General features: G+C 43.9%; 2 protein-coding genes across 3 annotated transcripts; both read right to left on the bottom strand.

The window, feature by feature from the left end:
- Window positions 1–172: 172 nt before the first annotated feature.
- Window positions 173–3,482, bottom strand: zgc:92606 (uncharacterized protein LOC100000242 homolog). The gene is made up of 5 exons (XM_037453482.2): window positions 3,305–3,482; window positions 2,023–2,112; window positions 1,688–1,766; window positions 1,156–1,274; window positions 173–637 (listed from the first exon to the last, which is right to left on the bottom strand). Exons 2-5 carry the CDS (start codon window positions 2,110–2,112, stop codon window positions 572–574), a joined length of 354 nt encoding a protein of 117 aa, XP_037309379.1. The 5' UTR covers window positions 3,305–3,482; the 3' UTR covers window positions 173–571.
- Window positions 3,313–17,805, bottom strand: arhgef5 (Rho guanine nucleotide exchange factor (GEF) 5). Of its 2 annotated transcripts, none has more exons than XM_037453297.2 (15): window positions 16,992–17,805; window positions 12,726–16,472; window positions 12,050–12,098; window positions 11,650–11,699; window positions 10,552–10,916; window positions 8,450–8,610; window positions 8,169–8,321; window positions 7,949–8,078; window positions 7,747–7,821; window positions 7,537–7,626; window positions 5,668–5,810; window positions 5,386–5,529; window positions 5,239–5,309; window positions 4,680–4,784; window positions 3,313–4,562 (listed from the first exon to the last, which is right to left on the bottom strand). In XM_037453297.2, exons 2-15 carry the CDS (start codon window positions 16,450–16,452, stop codon window positions 4,420–4,422), a joined length of 5,406 nt encoding a protein of 1,801 aa, XP_037309194.2. In that variant the 5' UTR covers window positions 16,453–16,472; window positions 16,992–17,805; the 3' UTR covers window positions 3,313–4,419. The 2 variants fall into 2 exon arrangements, with proteins under 2 accessions (XP_037309194.2, XP_037309195.2); XM_037453298.2 differs by having other exon boundaries at window positions 13,410–16,472; window positions 16,992–17,803.
- Window positions 17,806–18,655: the final 850 nt, after the last annotated feature.

Raw genomic sequence — 18,655 nt, 5'->3', positions numbered from 1 at the left:
ACAAGTGGCTCCGGAGGAAGGACTTTGTGTGTATGCATAGTTTCAATTTGCTTTTTGTGTTAATTTGATTTAAAATTGGTCTCTACTCTAAAAAGTGTAACATGAACTAGGAAAGGGTAGGATTTAAACCACCAGTGAGGTGGATGGAGACACAAAAACAAACAATTCAAAATATTCTGCATTCTCATCTTTATTTCCCACAAAATTTGGTATTAATTTACAAAAAAAAAAAAAAAAAAAACTATTTGCATTAAATACAGATGACGGAGAAAGATAATGAGGGATCCCAAGATAACTTCAATTACTTTGTCCTTTCGCTTTCTTCTTTTACCAAGTAAGCAATCAACATAACTTGAAGTGTACTTTAATGCTTTACGCTCACCCAAAAACACTGATGGAGGTTAACCCTACTAGCGACCCCTGTGCAAAGCCTTTCTACCACCGCGTACTGTAGTTGCTTATCAAAGCTAATATGGAGAATAATAGTGGTGTGATGCATTACAAACAGCCTTTAATCCTCACGGTCTCACTTTGTCTCCTCTCAAATTATCTCCAGTCTTTTTTTCCTCCCTCATGCACCGTACACACTCTCATTACTGTAGGTCAGGTAGAGGAACAGGTCCTCTTCGTGGTGCTCCTGGAACACAACAAAGCAAGAGAGAAATCAATTATTCAGCTTAACATGCACGTGAAAATGTGCTTATCGGCTGACCGAACCACACCGATAAAGCTAAACTGGTAACAAAACTGGAAACGGATCATTTTCGATCTGACTGCTTCATTTCATTATTCAGGATGGTTTTTGTAATATTCATATCTAAAAATACACAGAAACCACTGTTTTCGGTAAGGAACAAACTTTTTGTATTATTTTTGTCCCGGCCACTAGGTCAAAATGATCTACTTTTTTCTGTGCATGGAGTTTCTGGCAGACTAGACACCAGTGGAGTGAAGCAACATTGCTGTCTGAGCAGATCTGTGTAGCCTCGAAGCGGTTTTTGTTGTGTAGAGGTGAAACAGTGAAGCATGTTTGTGTAACAAGAACCTTTGCATTTTTCCAGCTGTGAGTAGGTACACTCAAATAGCTAACTATGTTCTACTGGAGATGCACGTGTTTATTGTCAAGGTAACGTGTGTCTGGACGGGTTCAGTTACCTCATAGACAGCTGAGAGAGGGGAACTGGAGGGGGGAAGGGAGTTGTTGACGAAGAAGAAGAGTGCTTCCTCCGGTCTCAGAGACACGCGCTGACGGATCAGGAAGCACAACTGGCCCACTAAAAATAAGGAAGGAAAGAAAGAAAGAGATTGTCAGCGGTTTTGCCATGCATTGAAAAAAAAAAACAAGCCAGAGCGAGACACGCACAGGTCACTGGTCAGTCTGAACCATACAACAATACAGTTGTGCTTTTAAGACAACTATCTACAAAATCAATCAGAAAGACAAAAAAAGCTATGAACAACAATATGTAAATATAAATAAGGTGGAATGAATAACTTTATTAAATAAATTATGCCTCAGTTCTATTTAGTGTCGCAGTGAACAATGACAGTGAAGTGGCGCATGCAATTCAACCATTACCTTCATTAAATGCAACAATGCTTTTGCTGGTATAACATCTCAAAATGTCTGCTGCAAAAATTGTTAGAGATCAGAGCAATAGAAGAGGCAGGCAGATGTGAGAAGCACCTGTTAAGTCGGAGGGCACAAGGTATTTCTTCTTGTCCAGTTCAGGAGCCCGTGACCTCGTGGACCTCTCCACAATAATCTGGTTAAAAAGAGCCAAGAGAATTCAGTTGTCACTAACAGGAGAAAAGAAGGTGTTCATGTGCCAAAATCTAAACCATAGCACATTTCACACTACAATCACAGTTGAAATTATACAAATATCTAGTTTTATTTGGAGAACTTGGTTTTGATTAAATTTCTATTATCAGAAAATAACTTCCTAACCTAATTTTCCTTGAGGGTCAATCAGAAGGAATGTAACCAGTTATCAGAAATGAGCCAGATGTCATACTGACCGGTATCTTGTCAGGATGCTTTGCCCGAACTCTCTCTCCTTCTGCTCTCCTCACCTCAAGAGGTACTGAGCGCTGGTACTGACTGCCCATCTGCAAACAATAAAAGGAAAAAAACAGCACAATTATTAAATCCCCCACACAAAATATGTATTTACCAAGAAATGAGAATGAGAACCAGCTGAATATACCAAACATTGCGCTGACTTAGTCAGCAATTTTTAAGATGAGATGTATCCCACTATCACAAGTGCTAAATGGAGCCCATATTAGGGATGGGTAAAACTCACAACCAGTCATTATGGTGACAATTTAGTCTAGGACCAAACAGCAAAAATTACAAAGGTTCCAGATATGTACCCCGCCTGACTTTCTCCTCCGTGCACCGGTCATTGTTTACAGTCCGACTGGCTGACGGAGATGTGGGAATGGAGTTAAGGGTTATGAGCTGACATATATATATATATAAACTGATATCCGTTTATAGAGATACACACATTGGGTCACTGTTAGAGGCGTCCCAATATTTTCTACACTAAGGATCCATTTTTAACTAATGTAATCTAATTGTGAATTTCATATCTAGAACAAAACCAGTCTTAGGAAGACAGTCCTTAGATCATTGGAATTTTTGATGGGCATCTTTTTTCCAATCATTTAAATTGCATTGGCACAAAACACCAACTAGTTCAAAACATTCTTATCTGATGATTCAATTGGATTTTTACTAAGTATTCAGTATGTGTGATTTAGTAGTTTAACCTGGGACAATTAACCAGCAAAAGTCTTATTCTCCTGAACGTAAACCGAATAACTAGAGTTATCAAATCAATAACCTAAAATATATAACGTTAGGGATGTTGGAGAGCCGTGGGTGGAGTAAACAACCCTTCGATGGTTAAAGATCCAGCGTGCACACGACGGTCGAACACTGTTAGAGCTTAACTCATCCCACCACCACCACCTCTTCTTCTTCTTCTTCTTCTTCTCTTACAGAACGTAACGTTACGTTAGTTTCATGGTTCACTTTGTTTCGTGAAGTAAGGCCACGTCAACACCATCAACATCGACTTGCTTTTTAAAGAAAATTACCAAAACTAACAACAGGAATAGAGGAGATGTATTTACTGTCAACGTTTCGTGGTCCATATAATGTAAATAGGAGGGGGGGGGGGTGCGTATTGTATCCGAAGCTGGTTGTTTACGTTGTTAGCTGTCAACGGAAATGCTAACAGCAGCAGCTAGCTAAAGGATCGACAAGGCGCCTCTGTTTAACGTTACATACCTTTAAAAAAAGACAGAAACAAGCTTCCCTCAAAACACGACAAAGTCCAGGTTGACGCCACCGGTCCCTTGAGTCTTAAAGGTTCTGAAATTGATGCAGTGGGTCGAAATTATCTTAGAATATACGGGAAAACGATCGATTTCAAAGATGTCGACTAGTCTTTACTCCTGAACGAAAACAACAAATACTGCAAGGCTCGCCCACTACATATGTGACCAATCAGCGACGAGCCTGTAGATTGACAGCAGAACGTCCATTCAGAGGGAAGCAGAGGCGGATCTGCAGCGGAGTATTTTAAAGGACACTGGTGAATACATCGGATGGGCCCCTCAATCCTTTTTCGTTTCTCGCTCGCCTCTCAGTTTTCTTTCCCTGAATGATCGCACAAATAACCAGTAGCAGGTCCTAGAACCCGGCTAGGCCGATGTTGGGGTCACGCCTACGATCACGCCTCAGCCGGGCTACGTGCATTTTCTGCACGTCCTCTTTCTTCGGTCAATAGCAGCTCTCGAAGACCAAAGTCAGTAAACAGTCTCAGTGAAGGCTTTCTTTGTACGCGCAGCGTTGTTGGGCTGATGTTTATTACGTCATAGTTATCTTATGAATGACCAGAACAGCTTATATGGTAACCTTTTACAATATGCATGATTTCTTTCAGCTCAGCAGGGCAAAAAATGTACAAATGATGTGAACCAGACACATCTATAATACAATCATTTTTCAAGCATAGAATTTCCTGTAATTCCCTTTTGAAAGCATTTTCTCTTAAAACAACAGTTCATTGAACATTGAACAGTTAATTCATAAAACAGCACACACAATATTTGTCCTGCAGACAACACTTAAAATAATCCCAATGTCCTCAATGTCTTTCAGGAAGGTCTCAGCAGTTCAGGATTGCTAAAACAGCATTGTATTGTTTAACCGAGTGAGACCCAATGCCACGTTGGGGTCCATTCTTACAGCATCTCATTGACTTCACTATTGTGATCAATACAATGCCCTGTTTGGGGCACTTAATTTCCAATATCCATTTTGCAGCAGTGTGTAGCAGTTAACAGTGTCTTATCCTTTACGCCGCACCCAGCGCTCTCCTTTATTAAGTCGGCGCATCGTCAAACAGCTCCTGTGGCAGTTGTTAGTTTTAGGGCGTCCTCCAAGTTGCGTCGTCTGACTTTTGGGTTGGTTATGGTTTCCAAATGTGACTCGGGCACCCATCCATGACTCCGATCGGACAGTCTTGTCCCCTCTACCCAATCTGGAAAGCAAACAAAAATGAGATTTGTGCTCATCGGTAATAATCCCAGGCTTTACATATATAATGAATCCCGATTTCCACGAGGAAATGATAAAACATGTAGTGTGATGATCTTACGGTCACTGCTTTGTTGATGCACTTGAATGATATCTGCTTTTTCCAACGACAGCTCGTCAGGCTGCTGTGAAACAATAGCTCGGATACACTGCATCTGTGGCAAATCTGTATGGACAAGAGAGGAGAGAAGTCAAACCTACAGTTATAACGAATCAATTATGAATAATTGTAATAATAATAGAAAACTATGTAATGTTCAGATAGTGAACCCAAGCTTCCAAAAAAGTAAATAGATCGAGCTAATTGAATTCACTTTATTCTAAACAGAGGACCACCAACATCAGTCCGACTTAGGGTCTAAGTGGGTAATTAAAGACACCTGTGAGAGTTTACCACATGGCACACATTCATGGAAAAAAAATATATCTATCTATAATATTGCCTTTACTTGTCGTTTGTTTCACGATTAGCAGTGATAACTGAGGTCCATAACAGAGCAGCACAGTTATGGTTTGGGTACACACTATTAGAACGACATTATCCTGTTGTAGAGAATGAGTAAAGTTGACAAGGATTACAACTGATTTTGCTATGCTTCAAACGAAATAGCATACTTCACCTTTTACGTCAAAAAAATCGATTTCAGGATTCGTCGGCGAAAGCGCAGACATCCAACGTAGCTTATCGCTACTGAAGAAAGAAAAAGACAGGATGAGCAATTTTTTCCAACGTGACAAATGACACGCATACGGCCTCTGTCTCTTACTGTGTGTCAGTCCGTAGCACCGGGGATCTGTGTGTCATGTGCAGCCGGAACAGGTTCTTCTGAAGGGAGTGAAGCTTGAAGCCAAAGTTCTCGGCACGCAGGTCTGATACAGGACAGTGGTCTATTACTGTAAACCTTCCCCCTCTGGAAGCACAAGAAGAAATGAGATGGCGGAATGAGACACGGCAATAAGATTGGATAGGTGATAAGAGGCTGGGAAGGAATGAGGAAACAGGATGAAACAAATGGTGTGGGATTATTCAAACGTGTTTTTTGACTCACTCTTTTAGAAGTGACAGCAGCAAGTAGTCATTGAACAGGTGCAAATAAACACTCCTCTCTGTCTCCTTTTGACAGTTATCCATAAGTTCGATGAGCGCCCCTTCCCGCACCAGCCTCCGAGATTGACTGATCAGAGGAAGAGTCTACGACGACAAACACACAACCGCACCGAAAACAGAGTTACAAAAAGGCACCGAATTGTTATTTTGTTCAAGTTTTCAAAAGTTATCTAAATTTAAGTTCCTATGTAGGGACTTTGGGCCACATCTCGTGGTCAGTTGAGTATTTGTCATATATAGATTAAGACATGTTATCACAAGGCTACGGATCGTGGGCCGGCAATTTAGCAATCTCCATGGCAACTGAGTTAACTCCATTCAACAATGAAGGTTCTTGCGATGCAATCAATGTCATGATTTTTGTTGTTGATTTATAAAACATCACTAGAAGCACAAGGAAAACCACTAATTTCTTCTGGAAAAATATGACATATATATACACTCACCGGTCACTTTATTAGGTACACCTGTCCAACTGCTCGTTAACACTTAATTTCTAAGCAGCCAATCACATGGCGGCAACTCAGTGCATTTAGGCATGTAGACATTGTCAAGACAATCTCCTGCAGTTCAAACCGAGCATCAGTATGGGGAAGAAAGGTGATTTGAGTGACTTTGAACGTGGCATGATTGTTGGTGCCAGAAGGGCTGGTCTGAGTATTTCAGAAACTGCTAATCTACTGGGATTTTCACGCACAACCATCTCTAGGGTTTACAGAGAATGGTCCGAAAAAGAAAAAACATCCAGTGAGCGGCAGTTCTGTGGGCGGAAATGCCTTGTTGATGCCAGAGGTCAGAGGAGAATGGCCAGACTGGTTCGAGCTGATAGAAGGGCAACAGTGACTCAAATAACCACCCGTTACAACCAAGGTGGGCATAAGAGCATCTCTGAACGCACAGTACGTCGAACTTTGAGGCAGATGGGCTACAGCAGCAGAAGACCACACCGGGTGCCACTCCTTTCAGCTAAGAACAGGAAACTGAGGCTACAATTTGCACAAGCTCATCGAAATTGGACAATAGAAGATTGGAAAAACGTTGCCTGGTCTGATGAGTCTCGATTTCTGCTGCGACATTCGCATGGTAGGGTCAGAATTTGGCGTCTACAACATGAAAGCATGGATCCATCCTGCCTTGTATCAACGGTTCAGGCTGGTGGTGGTGGTGTCATGGTGTGGGGAATATTTTCTTGGCACTCTTTGGGCCCCTTGGTACCAATTGAGCATCGTTGCAACGCCACAGCCTACCTGAGTATTGTTGCTGACCATGTCCATCCCTTTATGACCACAATGTACCCAACTTCTGATGGCTACTTTCAGCAGGATAATGCGCCATGTCATAAAGCTGGAATCATCTCAGACTGGTTTCTTGAACATGACAATGAGTTCGCTGTACTCAAATGGCCTCCACAATCACCAGATCTCAATCCAATAGAGCATCTTTGGGATGTGGTGGAACGGGAGATTCGCATCATGGATGTGCAGCCGACAAATCTGCGGCAACTGTGTGATGCCATCATGTCAATATGGACCAAACTCCCTGAGGAATGCTTCCAGCACCTTGTTGAATCTATGCCACGAAGAATTGAGGCAGTTCTGAAGGCAAAAGGGGGTCCAACCCGTTACTAGCATGGGGTACCTAATAAAGTGGCCGGTGAGTGTATGTCCAATACTTTTTCTAATGCAATTAATGCAAATGTTTATAAAAAATAAACCTCAACACAAAGAAACACAGTTTTCATTAAAGCAGTCCCATCATTGACCATGACAATGGATTCCCATTGACTTTGTCCCTGAAAGCCATTTCTTACCCTGCATTCAAAGTCCACCTTTGCATTGAGGGAGACCAGCGACTCAATGCTTTTCATCTGAGTGATGCTGTCGTTGCTTTGTTGAATCATCTGAATAAATTAAACAAAAAGAGAAGATTATGACCAAAGCAAACAATATTTCCAGGATCATTTTAACTAACTGGAACAATGCTATCCTGTTTCTAAGGTGTAAAGAGGATGTTACTGTACCTTCTCTAGAAGTTTCAACGATTTGATTGCCTGAGCTGCCTCTACAGTACCAGGAGTTGTTCTCTTTACAATGTTCTGGACAGAAACAGTGAGCCAAAGTGTTAAAGTGAGACAGAAATTGTTGTCAACCATCAAGGGTTTTAGAAATTCTCTCTCACACACACACACACACACACACAGACACACATTCACAAACACACACCTGGACCAGTAGCTTAATGCGTGTGATCCTCTGGAAGGGAAGGACGAGGAAGGAACGAAGAGGAAGCCTTTGACAAACAGGGCTCCTCTCCAACCGCTCCACAATTCTCCTAAACCCTGGATTCTCATTCCTGGATGAGAAAGAGAAATTAAATACAGACCAAAAGAGAAAAAGAAAACAGACGGGGGCTGAACAGAACAGCTCGACTAGGGTGGCTTACATGAGTCTCTGGTAGGTGGCGTCCTGATAGGACTGGTTGGTGAGGTAGGGAACATAAACCATTTTGAAGCGCTGACAGTGCCGAGCAATGATGTCGCACACGGTGAACTGTATCATGTCAGATTCCACCCGTTCCTCCAACTTTGATAAAAAACTGAAACAAAAAAAAAGTAATTTTTCGGTTATTTATTCAACAGATATGTGTTGCTGCACCTGTGCAGCAAAAACTGGGTTGTTTGCAAAGCATGTTTCATCTAAATGTGAATGCATAACGTTTCTGACCTGTGGCTGATGGCGCGAACATCAGCAAGCCGTGAAAACAGCCAGTTCCTATCCTGAGTAGTCAACAGCGCCCCGAGTGGTTTGCTCTGTACAAAGTGTTCAACAACAATGTCCAAACTCCGGCAGTAGGAGGCTTCTGACGTCACAACCTCGAATCTCACCTAGAAGGTAAAATACACGAGAATGAAAAACACTGAGTCATTTTAATCTGCAGTTACAGCAAGTTAGAACTAAGTTAAAGCAATGGTGCCAGGGTTTTTTCCAGTGGGCGTATTTTGACAAGAATGTGACGAGTTAAGATTTCACAATGGTTACAGCTAAGACATGTCAGTTTTAATGTGTGCAGGGAAAACACCTTACGCAATCACCTCTTCCGGGAGAAGAGAAAATAAATGAATGGGAGTATTCTTCTAAGATGTGGCAAGACTTCTCACATGATATCTAGGTTGGTGTGTGTGTGAACCGGGAAAGACTGATTCCCTGCAGTTGCTGCATTTAAAAAAAAACACCATGCAATTATATAATTATAATTAACTTATGTAGAGAAGCTGCTTGTGTGAAAATATGTTGGGTGAAAAAAAAGTATGAAGAAGTGAATCATTAAAGGTTAACAGATTAACATTGTATGTCAGGGTTATTGGGGTTATCAGAGGAGAGAAGAATTTGTTGTTGGAGATTCTTTTTGTCATTTTTATTTACTACTGAGAAATGAACAGAATGTTTTGGAGCAACATTTCACATCAACAGCTTCTCTAGAGCTTAAAAATCAAAATATGTCAAATATGGCCCAATCAATCGCACTAAAAGAATACAATTTAATGATACACTATATGATATGTGTATTTTTTGTATTTTACTGTTACATGGATTTTCAAATGCTGCTGTAGTGAAACAATTCATTATTTAGTCATCTTCCGATACATGCAAATCCTCCATGCAAGCTGGGGGTGAAAGTGAAAGTTAAAGCTAATCCTTCTTTTGCCTGGAAGACTCCTGGATTTCCCAGGAGGTGGGACTGTTGTGCAATACGTTTCCAACGAATTGCACATTTAATTGAATTGAAAATCACGTACCCAGGTTTTTTGGCCTGTTTCTGCATCAATAAAAGCAGAGAGAGCCAACTTTATACCAGATAACTCTCTGGTTTCGGTCATTTGCTCTCATGGTTTCTCCTACCACAGCCATGACTATGGGGCGGGGTTTGTAACTATCAAAAAAAAAAAAAGCCGACAAGACTGAACTACTTTTCTTTCCAGGGAAAAGAGAGTCCTACACAGGACCTGACTGTTAACATTGCCTGCCAATAACCTCGTGTGACACTTGACTCCCAACTCTCCCTGACGCCGAACATTACAGCGACAACGCGATCCTGTAGATACACGCTCTACAACTTCAGGAGAATACGAGCCCTTCTCACTCAGAAGGCAGCCGCAGGTACTGATTCAGGCTCTTGTCATCTCCCGCCTGGACTACTGTAACTCTCTCCTGGCAGGTCTCCCTGCTGCCGCCATTCGACCACTGCAGCTCATCCAGAATGCAGCAGCTCGACTGGTCTTCAACCTTCCTAAATCCTCCCACACACCTCCACTCCTCCCCTCTCTTCACTGGTTACCAGTGGCTGCCCAGTTCAAAACATTGGTGCTCACGCACCCTGCTGTGAATGGATCGGGTCCAGTCTACATCCAGGACATGGTCAAACCCTACATCCCAACCCGAACACTCCGCTCTGCATCTGCCAAGCTGCTGGTTCCTCACTCTTTGCTGTCATGGCTCCTAAATGGTGGAACGAGCTCTCTGATGACATCAGGACGGCCGAGAGCCTTCACATCTTCCGCCGCAAACTAAAGACACACCTCTACAATACACCTTGAATAAAAAAAAAAACAAATTCTAGAACTTAAATTGCAATTATAGTTGCTCTTATTTATAGCAAATCGCAAATCGGCTTATTTGATTAAATTGCACTTTCTTATTTGATTAAATGCACTTATTGCAAGTCGCTTCGGATAAAAGCGTCGGCTAAATGACGTGAACGTAATGATTAAAAAAGCAATTTCCACCAAGCGGTGACTAGACTCGGTGCAGTAAAACAACGGGGTTACCTCCTGAAGTCGCCTCTGGTCCTCTGTGAGCTCCTCCAGCTCACCGCTGCCCCGGACCCCCGGCAGCTCCCGCCACAGCGTGGACGACTGAGAGAGAGAGACGGACAGACGCGGCGAGGAGGGCCTGCCTTCGCTCTTGGGGGGCTCAGGGAGAGGCAAGTTTTTGGCACTGGTGACGGAGCCCACGTGGGGCAAGGAGTGAGGGTGCGGGACAGGAGGGATGGGAGGAAGAGGCCTGGACGCGGAATGGGGAGACGGAGACGGGATGTTGTCCTCGTGCAGAGAGACGACTTCGGGGCGAGCCTGCCGCTGGATCTCAAAGTTCTGGGCGGCCTCGCTGTACTGCTGGTAGAGCTGGGCGGCATCTGGGAGGAGGGGAGGAAAGGAGACGAGGAAGGGCCGCAGAAGAGAAGAGGGAGCAACAGAGATGGAAAATTGAACAATTTAGGCAGCAAAGGAAAAAGAGGACACAAAGAGAGAAAGACAGGAGCAGCGTTAGCCGAGTGGAGTTGTTTGCAGTTCACATTACGTTTACATGTACTTTCCGGAATGCAAAGCAGCTGTTTTTGCCCCGAGTTGGGAGATATGAATACTTGTAGAGACCTGTCTCCAGGGTGCACAGACACACATGTAGCACAAAATTGCGCACACACACTCCTGCCCCATTTCTCGCAATATGCCTATGAATCAGAGGAGCCGCTGCCATTTTAGCTGTTCTAAGACATCATTTTAAAATGGTGTGAGCCACAATTTAACTGGTGTGTTTCATTTCAATTTAGACGAAATGAGAGAGAGATTAGGAATTGAGTGAAACAGACACGCTGAAGGGAAATGTGTGACTGCGTCATCCCTTTCCCGACCACAGCAAAGGGTAGATTTGATCAGAAGACACGTCACTGTGTTGCATACACGACTGTTCATGAAACCAAACGTGTGTGCGAAAAACAACCAATTCAAATACTAGCAATGAAAGGAGTTTTGAAGAAAAAAAAAGTTCATGAATGTCTGACATGTGCAAGAAGAGCATACAACGTTTTTACTCTGCATGACTCAAAACAGAAATAAATAAAGAAAAAGGGTAAAAAAAAAGGTACTCACTGAAAAACCTTGAATTCCTTTTCCGTCTTTCAATTGTGTCCAAAACAGTCCTGTAATGCCAAGAAAGAGTCACCAGAGCAACAGTTTATTCATAACTATGAAGAGAAGTAGACAGCGCCGCCTAATATACTCTAGGATGAAGCGTTTGTATTTAATATACAGATATAAGACGGCACCGTGGGATTCCAAATATTAGTGAACAATCCGACAACAGAGAAATACAACATTTTATCTCCTAATGCCAAATTATGAGATTTCAATAATGAGAGCATTACTTCAGGCTGAATACAAACAAAACCATCAGACACATCTTCACCACTACTATTGTTCCATGTCGCATGTGTGTGTGTATGTGTGTGTGTGTGTGTGTGTGTGTGTGTGTGTGATACATTTCACTCACCTCAGCTCTACTTCTCCCCAGCTTTTGCTTTTATCATCATCCTCATCATCTGGAATTAAAAAGTATCCATTTGTTGAAATATTATACAGCAGCATACTTGCTCTATATTCTAATTAACTGACAATGGACTTGAGTTGAAGTACCAAGATAAATAAAGTAAATAAAATAAATTATAAATAATAAATAAATAAAGAATGAATTAATAAATAGGTTATAATAGAAAATTGTATTATGCTAAATTGTTGGTTAGCATTAGAGTAAAGATGAATGTGTTTCCAAAACACATGCTTCTCTTGTTATGTCTCAGGGCAGAGTGCGCTTCAGTTTTTAAGCTCATGCCTCTGTGTTTTCCCTAAACTTTCTCCACCCCCACTAATCCCGCCCACCACCGTGGCACCACAACGCTGTGACGCGGTTTGATGTAATGTGAGCAGATCAGATCAAGTTGTCTATTAGCTGATGTTTCTACTACAGTGTGGGTTTTGTGATCCACTTGACAACAAAAAAGATATATCCTTCAGGACATTAAAACATGAACTGAGTAAAAGATTGTCTCTGATTACAGCTGGCTGCATGGAAAAGATAAATTCCTCTCCATGATAAGATTCAATATTATTTTTGATTGCTGATTGATGACAAACTCGACTGTGTCTCCATCCCCCAGCTTCCTTTTTACCTGTTGTAGAGAATATTCTGGTTCTGCGATCCCTTCCAGCACCATCGTCTTCTTTTTCTTCCACTTTTAAATGCTCTCCATTCCTTCTTTCAGTGGTTTTACGGATACCCCTTCTGCGGAACCGAGCTTCATGACCCAAATCACGGAAACTGCAGCTGCTTTTCAGAGTGCCCCCTGCCTTTTTATTTTCTGTAACAACTTCTCCTTCTCTGCTGTCTGCCTTGCTTATCTCTCCTACATCTCCTACAGAGCTCCTCTGCCCAGGCTCCTCTCTCTGTATCTCCTCTTCGCTCTCACCACTTCTCTCTTCCAACTCCTGGCCACCCTGTCCCTTTCTGGAGGGAACCAGGAGGTCCGACTCAGATTCATAATTCAGAATGGGGCAGCTGTTAGGCTTGTAGAGCGTGTTGCTCACCGATAAATACATCTCCTTCTCCCTTCTTGCTTCTTTTTCCATTTCTGATAATTTCACCTCCTCACCCACCTCTTCACTATGGCTCTCCTCTACAACTGCATCCTCTAACTGAAGGTGACCAGACGGCTCGGTGACTTTGTCCAAACTCTGATCCTCCTTCCCTTCTGTGCCTAGCGGTATGTCAGCATGAGTGTATGTGGGTGTGTCACCGACATGCATAGATGTGAACTTATCATCAGCATGCATGTCATTTTGGCTCTGCTCCATACCTCTCAGTCCCTCCACCTCCAACGGCTCTTCCTCCTGCAGCTCTGGCTCCGAGCGCCGTTTGTCCGCTCCCACTGTGGAAACAGGCGCCTCTGTGGCCTCCCGCCGTTGTCCATTGTCGCTCTTGATCTGAGGATCATCAACGGTATTTTCCTCTGAATGTCCCAAGATCTCCTGCAATATATCTTTGGCCCATTTGAGATGAGGGGCTTGGGAATGCCGCTTGGGCTCTTCGGACATGCTCCACGTCCCGCTCAATCGAATCCGAATGGCCTCCACCTCTTCTGGACTCATTGCGGCAGCATTGATTGCTTCCAAGAGGGGTTGAATTTGTTTCATATTCAGCTCAGAACAAACATCCCCATAGGGATTACTCGGGACTGGCGTGGTCGGCTCCCTCTCATCTTCCACCCCATCTTGATTTTTTTCTCTCCACTCTGTGAGAAGTTTTTCAGTCCGCAGGTCTCTTTTAATGGCGATTGGGGGCTCGACTTTGTTCCTCAACTCTGTGTGTCTGACATCCCCTCCGGTTGCTTCTCCTGTGGCTGGCCTTTCCTCCCCCGGGGGGTCAAACCCGCTCTTAATCTCTGTGTCCTGGATGACGATAATGGGAGGATCATCATTTCTACTCAGGTCAGGATGAGGCCGCTGTGCAGCCTCTTCGCTGCAACCAATAGGAATTTCTATGTTTAGGGTTCCTGTTTCAACACCTTCCATGTGATCAAGTTGTGAGGGTGACGTCTTGGTGGGTTTTGACCGGGGCATCGTTTGCCCAATTACACAGAAGACGTACTTTTTCTGCTTCTCCCTCTCCGCTTCATCATCCGCCTCCTCCTTTCCCGTTCCCTCCTCCATGTCTCCCTCACACCCCTCGACGGCAACGGGTGGGCGGCCATCGGATGCGCCTTCCCAGAATTCCGGACAGTCCTCGAACTCCTCCTCCCTTTCATCCTCCTCGTCATCTCCACCACTCGAAACGGTCACAAAACCGTCCTCTCCTGATTGAACTCTGTCACGCCTCCACCCTGTCTCGCTTCCTCCTTCGTTCTCGGAGCGACCCGAATAACTGCCCTCCTCCCCCTCTTCCTCCCTGTCACTCTCCTCTGTGTGGTCTCTCACGTTCTCTGCCTCTGTCTCACTCTGCCAGCTTCGCTCTATCCCTCCATCGCCGTCAGACTGATGTTCCATACCACCCTTTTCTACTCCCCCCACCTCCTCTCCGTCTACGCTTACACCCACTCCCTCCCTTTCTCCGTCTCCCCTTTGCCCATTCCTCCCTTCCTGCTTTTCCCTGTAGTGACTTTTGCCCAAGTACTTCTCCTCTGGTTCCTCTTTCACGCGCCGCCCCTCTCTTTCCCACTCACCCCCTAACTCCTGGCTCCTCTCTTCTTCGCTCCTCCTCATCGTCCTCATCGCGTGTCTTTCTCTGTCAACAAACTCTTCTTTACTAGTCTGGCCCCTCTGTGGCTCTAACCACATCCTCCTCTGCATCGTCATCTCTCCCCTGACTCTGTCTTGCCGCTCGTGTCTTCTTTCCTCCCTTTGACTTCTTTCGCTGGCTGTATTTCTCTGTTTCTCTACGTCCCCGTCTTTTCCGGCAGTGCGGTGTCGCCCCGATTCCCTGTCTTTGTTACTGTCCCTGTATCTTCTATACCTCACCTCGCAGTCCATGTCGCTGCTCCACCCTCCGCTGCTCTGGACTTGTGGCGGCACCCTAGGAAGAGTCTCAGTTTGGGAAAGGCTTCTAACCGCTTTCTTATCATCCCTCCTTAGATCTCCCTCCTTTACTTTCCTGCCTGTCCTCTGCTCGTACTGTCTGTTTCTGTCCCCCTCTCTCTTATCGTATTTCAAATCTGTCACACGTTCCTTCGATCCACCTCCCTCCCTTTCAACTCGCCGATCAACCTCTCTGTACCTCACTTCATCTTGCTTCGCCCCCTTCCTCCTTGATCGATCCACGTCTCTGTCCCCGTCTCTATATCTCTGCCTGTCCTCTTCTCTGTATCCTTTCCTATCTTGATCTCTCTCCCTCTGCATTTTTCCCGCATCGTCCCCCTCACTTCTGCTGTGGTGATATGTCAACTCCTGCCTCTCTTTGTGTCTCACTCTCTCCCTCTTCCGCTCTCTTTCGTCACTGTCTCCTTCACTCCTGGTGTCCCTCCTTCCCTCTCCCCTTGGAGCCATCTCCCTGTCGTTCCTATCTGGGTAGATGACTCTTGGATTGTGAGGAGAAGGCACCCTGGCCTCCCTCTCTCCCATGTTTGGCCTTGGCTTTTCTCTCTTTCTACCTGCATCCCTCTCTCTTCTGTCCAGCGAATGACCCCTTTCTCTTATCCTATCTTTAAAACCATCATCAGCATCCCGATACCTTTCCCTCTTTCTGAATTCCTCCCTTACTCCAGGTCTTCCTATAGTGTATGTTCCCTCTTCCTTTCCCCTGCTTCGGATCTCATTTCTTTCCCATTCTCTGTACCTCTCTCTCTGTCGTGCCCTTTCTCTTTCTCGCTCCCAGTCATCAGGCTCTGCTCTTCTCGGCCCGTCTCTTCGTCTTATTTCTCCTCTCTCCTCATCCACCCCGGCGTTGGACGGCATTCCCTTCACACGATCCGTGCTTGGTTTTCTCATTCTGGGAAAAGTGTCTCCTTTCTTCGTAGCACTTTCTACATCTATCATGGTGATCTTCTCTAGATACGACAGCGGCCGGCCGTTCCTGCTTCTGTCATCTCCTTGCCTCCTTTCTCTCTCCCTCCACTCCCTTTCTCCCTCTCTCAACCGGGGTGCAGGAGCTTGATCCCTTTCATAATACCTAATGCGTGGGTCCGTTTCTTTGTTTCTGGCTTTGTCCCTCTTTTTTAACGTTTCTCTCTCGTTCCTCCGGTCTTCCTCTTGCTTACTGTCTCTTCTCTCTCGCTCCGTCTGGGCATTCATTGCTTGGCTGGGACTTGGATCACGGGAAATCTTTCCGCCTGGCGGAAGTTTGGAGTCAGATTTGTTTTTGCTAGATAAAGTGTCAAAGAGGTTCCAGCCAGGCCTTTTGGTCCCCATTGTATCATAATTTGGAGAACCTAAAAGAAAACAGGTGATCAAATTAGTAATCAAGACGTAGAGTCAAACTTTTTTTTAAGGAAAAACTACTTAAGTCAAATTAAGCAATACAAAGTAGTCCACAAACTTTTACATGCAAAGTTAATGTCACACATTTGAGAATACTTGTCTCTAACGTTACTATGACCTGATAGGTGCAGCAATGCTGTGTCTTCAGTCTGCAATAAATTGCAGCCCTTACACTTGAGAGCTCAAAGTTTGATAAAATTCTAAGGCATTGGTTGCATTATAACTCATAAAGTAGATGCCAGATAAAAGGTGACAGCCTCTTACAGTTCTCTAAGAATCCAGCACAGACTTGCAAAGTAGAGCGTTGCAAAAGAGATCTCTCAGAAAACGTGGGCCTGTGACACATAGGCACGACATGTAACACGTGAACCATCCCTAAGCTAGTACCAACTCTGCTCAAACTAGAAACAATTTACAGAAGAAGTGTTCATCTGAAGCCATGAAAAAAAAAAATAGTGAAGCAAACTCACCTGTATGTAGTATGCTGGGGAGGTCTGTGGTCCCCCCCTCCCGGGTCCAGCTCAACTCAAAAGCATGGGATTACACGACACACAAAAATGCATTCCCTGTTTACACATTGTCTCGCTGACATAGCAAATGTCCTCCATTTTTGAATCAATTGAAGCCTCCCTCTCCCCTCAATACTTTAACTCTTGTGAAAAGCGTAATGTTTACGCCTGAACTCTCCCTGTTTTTCCCTCTTCCTGCCTCTCTCTCAGACTCGCCCCACCTCCCCTCCTTTCTCAAATTCCGAAACAAGTTTCAACAGATTGACACTTATCATTCCCCTCCTCCTTATCTCTGCCTCGTCCTCGCTGCGGCTGTTGCTGAATAGGGAGATCTATCGCAAATCAAGCAAAAGTCGGTCAAGCTTGTCCAGTACTTTAGTCCCTTTTACCCCGACCCATGAGGTTGCCTATGTGGGGCCCCCCATGGCAAAGTAGAGTACTAAAGCCTCTTCTGTCTGCAGCCCCATTCCATTCTCGTGAAATACAGGAAGTACACCTCCTTGGTGTCTGTGTGTGGGAGCAGTGATTGGTTGAAACGTAGTGGCCGGGTGTGTCTGCGCAGTACACAGAGCCAGCCAGGTAGGTTAAGGTGTGAGATAACAAGAGAGAGTGGGGGGAGGGGAAACACAGAATTGAGAGCACAAAAACACATGCGGTTTGGTGGAAAGCTCACTGAGGCCCATAAAAACGTCCCTACATTCCCATCATGAGAGGTAGCAAAGACGAGGAAGGAAATATACAAACTGTTTACTATGGTAAAAAACGATGAAGCAATCACGGAGGAGAGAAACGGAAAAGGGGGGGGCGGGGGGGCTTTTAGAAGCGCAATCTGTGAATGATTTGGGTAACAATGAATGCTTTACTATGTTGATTGAGTGCTGAAGTGACCTAGATATTTGGAGCCCCACGGAACGTCATTTGTTGTCTATTGCTGTCTCTTGCTGTGTTGCCTATTTTGTCGATGTGTATAAACAAGGGACTTGCAAACATTGTGTTGCAACAGTCATTTACGAATCAACTTAACTCATATAGGAGACAGTTGAATGTTTGTCATCTTTAATCTTATCATTCTAAATACTTCTTTTAAAGAGGTTATGATTAGAAGAATGGGGCATTGTTTCAGGAAAATTAATCAGATCAGACACTTAACAGGTTAAAGTCCATGTCTTGTATTCAAATTAATGATGATGACTTAGAAGGATGAAGCACAGATAAACTTATTGGAAACCAGCTTTGCTGAAATTGAAATAGTAAACTGGAATAGCTTGTAGTCTACTTTGCACACATCTGTTAATGTACCACTATGTTGATTAAAGGGTTTAATAAGAATGGTATAGACACTTTCTCGGGAGAATGAACACATCACTGTTTTTGTACTGTAGGAGAATTATTAACCATTTTACTATTTGATTAACACACCTTTCCAGGTAATTTGTTCCACAAAAATAAAAACAAGTTTTTACAAAACAAATCTGCAACAAATCCTAGATAGGAATATATTGTATTTTTGTGTTTTAGAGAGTTGTTGAATCTAATATTTAATATAAAAATATACAATAAAATAAAGTATTCAATAAGGAGGGTTCACTCAATAATATAGTTTCTCAGTGATACCGATAAACCAT

This window comes from Pungitius pungitius, chromosome 11 (genome assembly GCF_949316345.1).
Source record: "Pungitius pungitius chromosome 11, fPunPun2.1, whole genome shotgun sequence".
Lineage (NCBI taxonomy): Eukaryota > Metazoa > Chordata > Actinopteri > Perciformes > Gasterosteidae > Pungitius > Pungitius pungitius.
The sequence above is the reverse complement of the archived record's forward strand: the minus strand, read 5'-3'. Positions and strand labels throughout refer to the sequence as shown.